This window comes from Bactrocera neohumeralis, unplaced genomic scaffold, assembly GCF_024586455.1.
Source record: "Bactrocera neohumeralis isolate Rockhampton unplaced genomic scaffold, APGP_CSIRO_Bneo_wtdbg2-racon-allhic-juicebox.fasta_v2 ctg4188, whole genome shotgun sequence".
NCBI classification, from domain to species: domain Eukaryota; kingdom Metazoa; phylum Arthropoda; class Insecta; order Diptera; family Tephritidae; genus Bactrocera; species Bactrocera neohumeralis.
In genome coordinates this window covers 1-8,777 of record NW_026091265.1, presented here as the reverse complement: position 1 = coordinate 8,777, position 8,777 = coordinate 1, and the positions used below count along the sequence as shown (strand labels likewise).

The following is an 8,777-nucleotide window of genomic DNA, read 5'->3' as shown; positions in this document are numbered from 1 at the left end:
TGAGTTTCTTCCAATCATTTACTTCACTTATTTAAGTAATTAACCTTCTTCATCTTACTGAAGTGGATATAACGCCATAACGGCAGTGCATTTGGAAGAATTCCACCTTCTTATATTTAGGTGTAAAGTCGATATTCTTGTATATACACATTTAGCAATCGATATTGAGTTTCTTCAAATCATTTTTTCACTTATTTAAGTTAATTAACCTTCTTCATCTTACTGAAGTGGATATAAAGCCATAACGGCAGTGCATTTGGAAGAATTCCACCTTCTTTTGTTTAGGTATGAAAGTCGATATTCTTGTATATACACATTTAGCAATCAATATTGAGTTTCTTCAAATCATTTCCTTCACTTATTTAAGTTAATTAACCTTCTTCATTTAACTGAAGTGGATATAAAGCCATAACGGCAGTGCATTTGGAAGAATTCCACTTCCTTGTATTTAGGTATAAAGTCGATATTCTTGTATATACACATTTAGCAATCGATATTGAGTTTCTTCAAATCATTTTCTTCACTTATTTAAGTTAATTAACCTTCTTCATCTTACTGAAGTGGATATAAAGCCATAACGGCAGTGCATTTGGAAGAATTCCACCTTCTTATATTTAGGTATAAAGTCGATATTCTTGTATATACACATTTAGCAATCGATATTGAGTTTCTTCAAATCATTTCCTTCACTTATTTAAGTTAATTAACATTCTTCATCTTACTGAAGTGGATATAAAGCCATAACGGCAGTGCATTTGGAAGAATTCCACCTTCTTATATTTAGGTATAAAGTCGATATTCTTGTATATACACATTTAGCAATCGATATTGAGTTTCTTCAAATCATTTTCCTTCACTTATTTAAGTTAATTAACATTCTTCATCTTACTGAAGTGGATATAAAGCCATAACGGCAGTGCATTTGGAAGAATTCCACCTTCTTATATTTAGCTATAAAGTCGATATTCTTGTATATACACATTTAGCAATCGATATTGAGTTTCTTCAAATCATTTTCTTCACTTATTTAAGTTAATTAACCTTCTTTACTTTACTGAAGTGGATATAAAGCCATAACGGCAGTGCATTTGGAAGAATTCCACCTTCTTATATTTAGGTATAAAGTCGATATTCTTGTATATACACATTTAGCAATCGATATTGAGTTTCTTCAAATCATTTTCTTCACTTATTTAAGTTAATTAACCTTCTTCATCTTACTGAAGTGGATATAAAGCCATAACGGCAGTGCATTTGGAAGAATTCCACCTTCTTATGTTTAGGTATAAAGTCGATATTCTTGTATATACACATTTAGCAATCGATATTGAGTTTCTTCAAATCATTTTCTTCACTTATTTAAGTTAATTAACCTTCTTTATCTTACTGAAGTGGATATAAAGCCATAACGGCAGTGCATTTGGAAGAATTCCACCTTCTTATATTTAGCTATAAAGTCGATATTCTTGTATATACACATTTAGCAATCAATATTGAGTTTCTTCAAATCATTTTCTTCACTTATTTAAGTTAATTAACCTTCTTTATCTTACTGAAGTGGATATAAAGCCATAACGGCAGTGCATTTGGAAGAATTCCACCTTCTTATGTTTAGGTATAAAGTCGATATTCTTGTATATACACATTTAGCAATCGATATTGAGTTTCTTCAAATCATTTTATTCACTTATTTAAGTTAATTAACCTTCTTCATCTTACTGAAGTGGATATAAAGCCATAACGGCAGTGCATTTGGAAGAATTCCACCTTCTTTTATTTAGGTATAAAGTCGATATTCTTGCATATACACATTAAGCAATCGATATAGAGTTTCGTCAAATCATCTCCTTCACTTATTTAAGTTAATTAACATTCTTCATCTTACTGAAGTGGATATAAAGCCATAACGGCAGTGCATTTGGAAGAATTTCACCTTCTTATATTTAGGTATAAAGTCGATATTCTTGTATATACACATTTAGCAATCGATATTGAGTTTCTTCAAATCATTTTCTTCACTTATTTAAGTTAATTAACCTTCTTCATCTTACTGAAGTGGATATAAAGCCATAACGGCAGTGCATTTGGAAGAATTCCACCTTCTTATATTTAGGTATAAAGTCGATATTCTTGTATATACATTTAGCAATCGATATTGAGTTTCTTCAAATCATTTTTTCACTTATTTAAGTTAATTAACCTTATACGTCCTACTGAAGTGGATATAAAGCCATAACGGCAGTGCATTTGGAAGAATTCCACCTTCTTATATTTAGGTATAAAGTCGATATTCTTGTATATACACATTTAGCATATACACATCTAGCAATCGATATTGAGTTTCTTCCAATCATTTACTTCACTTATTTAAGTTAATTAACCTTCTTCATCTTACTGAAGTGGATATAAAGCCATAACGGCAGTGCATTTGGAAGAATTCCACCTTCTTATATTTAGGTATAAAGTCGATATTCTTGTAAATACACATTTAGCAATCGATATTGAGTTTCTTCCAATCATTTACTTCACTTATTTAAGTTAATTAACCTTCTTCATCTTACTGAAGTGGATATAAAGCCATAACGGCAGTGCATTTGGAAGAATTCCACCTTCTTATATTTAGGTATAAAGTCGATATTCTTGTATATACACATCTAGCAATCGATATTGAGTTTCTTCCAATCATTTACTTCACTTATTTAAGTTAATTAACCTTCTTCATCTTACTGAAGTGGATATAACGCCATAACGGCAGTGCATTTGGAAGAATTCCACCTTCTTATATTTAGGTATAAAGTCGATATTCTTGTATATACACACTTAGCAATCGATATTGAGTTTCTTCAAATCATTTTCTTCACTTATTTAAGTTAATTAACCTTCTTCATCTTACTGAAGTGGATATAAAGCCATAACGGCAGTGCATTTGGAAGAATTCCACCTTCTTATATTTAGGTATAAAGTCGATATTCTTGTATATACACATTTAGCAATCGATATTGAGTTTCTTCAAATCATTTCTCTCACTTATTTAAGTTAATTAACCTTCTTCATCTTACTGAAGTGGATATAAAGCCATAACGGCAGTGCATTTGGAAGAATTCCACCTTCTTATATTTAGGTATAAAGTCGATATTCTTGTATATACACATCTAGCAATCGATATTGAGTTTCTTCAAATCATTTACTTCACTTATTTAAGTTAATTAACCTTCTTCATCTTACTGAAGTGGATATAACGCCATAACGGCAGTGCATTTGGAAGAATACCATCTTCTTGTATTTAGGTATAAAGTCGATATTCTTGCATATACACATTTTTCAATCAATATTGAGTTTCTTCAAATCATTTTCTTCACTTATTTAAGTTAATTAACCTTCTTCATCTTACTGAAGTGGATATAAAGCCATAACGGCAGTGCATTTGGAAGAATTCCACCTTCTTATATTTAGGTATAAAGTCGATATTCTTGTATATACACATTTAGCAATCGATATTGAGTTTCTTCAAATCATTTTCTTCACTTATTTAAGTTAATTAACCTTCTTCATCTTACTGAAGTGGATATAACGCCATAACGGCAGTGCATTTGGAAGAATTCCACCTTCTTATATTTAGGTATAAAGTCGATATTCTTGTATATACACATTTAGCAATCGATATTGAGTTTCTTCAAATCATATTTTTCACTTATTATTTAAGTTAATTAAAATTCTTCATCTCGCTGAGGTGGATATAAAGCCATAACGGCAGCGCATTTGGAAGAATTCCACCTTCTTATATTTAGGTATTAATTCTTGTATATACACATTTAGCAATCGATCTTGAGTTTCTTCAAATCATTTTCTTCACTTATTTAAGTTAATTAACCTTCTTTATCTTACTGAAGTGGATATAAAGCCATAACGGCAGTGCATTTGGAAGAATTCCACCTTCTTATATTTAGGTATAAAGTCGATATTCTTGTATATACACATTTAGCAATCGATATTGAGTTTCTTCAAATCATTTTCTTCACTTATTTAAGTTAATTAACCTTCTTCATCTTACTGAAGTGGATATAAAGCCATAACGGCAGTGCATTTGGAAGAATTCCACCTTCTTATATTTAGGTATAAAGTCGATATTCTTGTATATACACATTTAGCAATCGATATTGAGTTTCTTCAAATCATTTTCTTCACTTATTTAAGTTAATTAACCTTCTTCATCTTACTGAAGTGGATATAAAGCCATAACGGCAGTGCATTTGGAAGAATTCCACCTTCTTATGTTTAGGTATAAAGTCGATATTCTTGTATATACACATTTAGCAATCGATATTGAGTTTCTTCAAATCATTTTCTTCACTTATTTAAGTTAATTAACCTTCTTTATCTTACTGAAGTGGATATAACGCCATAACGGCAGTGCATTTGGACGAATTCCACCTTCTTATATTTAGTTATAAAGTCGATATTCTTGTATATACACATTTAGCAATAGATATTGAGTTTCTTCAAATCATTTTCTTCACTTATTTAAGTTAATTAACATTCTTCATCTTACTGAAGTGGATATAACGCCATAACGGCAGTGCATTTGGAAGAATTCCACCTTCTTATATTTAGGTATAAAGTCGATATTCTTGTATATACACATCTAGCAATCGATATTGAGTTTCTTCAAATCATTTACTTCACTTATTTAAGTTAATTAACATTCTTCATCTTACTGAAGTGGATATAACGCCATAACGGCAGTGCATTTGGAAGAATTCCACCTTCTTATATTTAGGTATAAAGTCGATATTCTTGTATATACACATTTAGCAATCGATATTGAGTTTCTTCAAATCATTTACTTCACTTATTTAAGTTAATTAACCTTCTTCATCTTACTGAAGTGGATATAAAGCCATAACGGCAGTGCATTTGGAAGAATTCCACCTTCTTATATTTAGGTATAAAGTCGATATTCTTGTATATACACATTTAGCAATCGATATTGAGTTTCTTCAAATCATTTTCTTCACTTATTTAAGTTAATTAACCTTCTTCATCTTACTGAAGTGGATATAAAGCCATAACGGCAGTGCATTTGGAAGAATTCCACCTTCTTATATTTAGGTATAAAGTCGATATTCTTGTATATACACATTTAGCAATCGATATTGAGTTTCTTCAAATCATTTTCTTCACTTATTTAAGTTAATTAACCTTCTTCATCTTACTGAAGTGGATATAAAGCCATAACGGCAGTGCATTTGGAAGAATTCCACCTTCTTATATTTCAGGTATAAAGTCGATATTCTTGTATATACACATCTAGCAATCGATATTGAGTTTCTTCCAATCATTTACTTCACTTATTTAAGTTAATTAACCTTCTTCATCTTACTGAAGTGGATATAACGCCATAACGGCAGTGCATTTGGAAGAATTCGACATTCTTATATTCAGGTATAAAGTTGATGTTCTTGTATATACACACTTAGCAATTCGATATTGAGTTTCTCTCAATCATTTACTTCACTTATTTAAGTTAATTAACCTTCTTCATCTTACTGAAGTGGATATAAAGCCATAACGGCAGTGCATTTGGAAGAATTCCACCTTCTTATATTTAGGTACAAAGTCGATATTCTTGTATATACACATCTAGCAATCGATATTGAGTTTCTTCCAATCATTTACTTCACTTATTTAAGTTAATTAACCTTCTTCATCTTACTGAAGTGGATATAACGCCACAACGGCAGTGCATTTGGAAGAATTCCACCTTCTTATATTTAGGGTACAAAGTCGATATTCTTGTATATACACATTTAGCAAACGATATTGAGTCGCTTCAAAACATTTACTTCACTTATTTAAGGTAACTAACATTCTTCATCTTACTGAAGTGGATATAAAACCATAACGGCAGTGCATTTGGAAGAATTCCACCTTCTTATGTTTAGGTGTAAAGTCGACATTCTTGTATATACACATTTCACCGAAGTTCCTTTCTAAATTATTTTCATCCTTATTTACAAAAAATGGATACAAATTACCGAAAAGCTATTCCTATCGAGAAAAGAGTGGCTATAACATTATTTGCTTTAGGGTCATCTGCAGAGTATCGTAGTATCGCCAACATGTTCGGTGTAGGAAAGTCTACGGTTTGCGAAATTTTACTGGAATTTTGCACCGAAATCTGGAGATTACTGCAGCCATCCTGTTTTAAAATGTTGCCTTTAAACAGAGAAAATATAACCGAATTGGTGACTGGTTTCGAGGTAATTGGATTCCCACAATGCTTAGGAGCAATTGGTAATATTGGTTATAAAATCTTAAATTTGCGCTAATGTTCTAATAATTGTTTACAGACGGATGCCACATTGAGATTCATCCATCATCTGACGAAGCTGTTGATTATTATAATTATAAAGGATGGTATTCCACCGTTTTAATGGCATTAGTTGATGCTAAGTAAAGTCTAAAAACTCAATATATGTACATATGTATAAGTACATAAGTAATGTTTACAATATATTTTCAGATACCGTTTTCCTTACATTAACGTAGGAAGTCCCGGGCGATGTAATGACTCTCAAATTTATGAGACGTCATCACTTAAAAAAGAAATGGATAGTTGTTCTTTACTAAGCGAAATGTCTAGAGAAATTTCAGGCGTAAATGTGCCAGTATTCATTATTGGGGATTCGGCTTTTCGATTTAGCAAACAACTAATGAAACCGTATCCATTTAGCGTAAATCAAAATAATGGTGAGAAGGTATTCAACTACGCTCTTTCGAAAACACGTAGAGTTGTCGAAAATGCTTTTGGACACCTCCAGGCCCGCTTTCGACGCATCGGAAAAGGAATTGACAACTCTGTATGGAATGCCAACTCCATAATAAAAGCATGTTGCGTCCTTCACAATTTTTTAAATGATAACAACGACACGCTAAACGCTAAATGGTTACGCGCTTTGGAAGAGTTGGAGACTAGACGCCAGAATCCGTGTGATATTTCATATGCATCTGACGACCCAATTAATGGAGAAATGATTCGGACAGCACTTTGTACATATTTTGGTAAGTACATATGCATATTGTATCACAATATCTACATTTTACACAATTGCATATACATTAAATCAAAGATAAAGTTGTACACACCAAACAAAATTCAATTTTATTTTCCATATAAAAAATAATACATATCAACGTTAAACAGAAAATACTTAAATTCATTTTTTTATTTATTTAGAAATTGAAGCAATCGTTCATTTGTTTCTTTACAATCTTTTATAAATTGTTCCATCATTTCGGTTTTTTTGTTATCATTTTCAACCATTTTTTTTTGTCAAGTCCTTAATTTCTTTGCTGGTTTCAAGGGATTCCTGATTTGCTTTTTCGAGCTGCTTTTCTATTTGTTCAAATTTTTTTAAAATTATGGTTTGAAAATTATTCCTTTTTTTATTGATAGCATCACTCGGCTCGGGAGACGGTACTGGTACCGAAGAAGTATCGCTTGGCGACATCGGCATAGCTGAGGGCGATGGTAGGCAAATCGGTGATGGCAATGGCGATGCAGCAACCGCAGCCGTTTCCACCGAAATTTGGAGTGGTTCGGAGTTGGTAGAACCTTTTTAAAAATTTAAATATACATGTAAATATAAATAATATATTGAATTAAAACAAATGTTTCTTACTTTGAAAACTTTCCTCCACTAAGTTCTCGGCATTGTTGCCGACGTACGGCAACAGTACGGCTCTCATTTTCTCGTAAAGTGGCCACTGCGAGGGCCTTGAGAACCGCAAGTTGACCCGACTGCTGTCTTCTCTTTCCTGTAAAACATGATATATATGTAAAAGCTCTATTTTTTCTTAATTTTATTTAATTACATACCTATATCTCTGTGAAAGGTTGTGCATTTTCGACTTTATTTCACTCGCCGTGAAATGCACACCTTGTTGCTGCATCTCCATTGCCATTTCCTCCACTATATGGCTGTTCTTCTTGTCCGCGATTAACCACTTACTTTGTTCCGCCACAATTCAATTAATAGGGCTTCTGCCCTATCACTCCAACAACTTCTTTTTTTGTACTTTTGTTTTTCCATTTTCGAAATGATTTACTTGTCAAAGTGTATTTTATATGGAATGTAAACAAATATCAAGTGACAATTTAGGGCCGGCAAAATATGTCTTCCAAAAAAATCGATTAAACTAGAGCAGGCACCGATTATAATGAGTGGAATGTAAGTTTTAAAGAAGTTTTCAGCGAAAACTGTGTTTTCGTTTGACAGATTTTACATGGACGAAAACACAAGTTTTCGTGCGAAAACCAGTTTTTCCCACGAAAACATGTTTTCGTTGTCGGTCCGAACATAGTATTAATTAACCTTCTTTATCTTACTGAAGTGGATATAAAGCCATAACGGCAGTGCATTTGGAAGAGTTCCACCTTCTTATGTTTAGGTGTAAAGTCGATATTCTTGAATATACACATTTAGCAATCGATATTGAGTTTCTTCAAATCATTTTCTTCACTTATTTAAGTTAATTAACCTTCTTTATCTTACTGAAGTGGATATAACGCCATAACGGCAGTGCATTTGGAAGAATTCCACCTTCTTATGTTTAGGTATAAAGTCGATATTCTTGCATATACACATCTAGCAATCGATATTGAGTTTCTTCCAATCATTTACTTCACTTATTTAAGTTAATTAACATTCTTCATCTTACTGAAGTGGATATAACGCCATAACGGCAGTGCATTTCGAAGAATTTCACTTTCTTCT

At 32.0% G+C, this 8,777-nt stretch overlaps 2 protein-coding genes across 2 annotated transcripts; both read left to right on the top strand.

Moving 5' to 3' along the window:
• Positions 1-6,019: 6,019 nt before the first annotated feature.
• On the top strand, positions 6,020-6,475 carry LOC126767127 (uncharacterized). Its single transcript, XM_050484729.1, has 2 exons — positions 6,020-6,294; positions 6,351-6,475. Exons 1-2 carry the CDS (start codon positions 6,021-6,023, stop codon positions 6,455-6,457), a joined length of 381 nt encoding a protein of 126 aa, XP_050340686.1. The 5' UTR covers position 6,020; the 3' UTR covers positions 6,458-6,475.
• A 75-nt stretch (positions 6,476-6,550) lies between these two features.
• On the top strand, positions 6,551-7,631 carry LOC126767126 (uncharacterized). The gene is made up of 2 exons (XM_050484728.1): positions 6,551-7,062; positions 7,457-7,631. The coding sequence occupies exons 1-2, from the start codon at positions 6,609-6,611 to the stop codon at positions 7,621-7,623; spliced, it is 621 nt and encodes a 206-aa protein (XP_050340685.1). The 5' UTR covers positions 6,551-6,608; the 3' UTR covers positions 7,624-7,631.
• Positions 7,632-8,777: the final 1,146 nt, after the last annotated feature.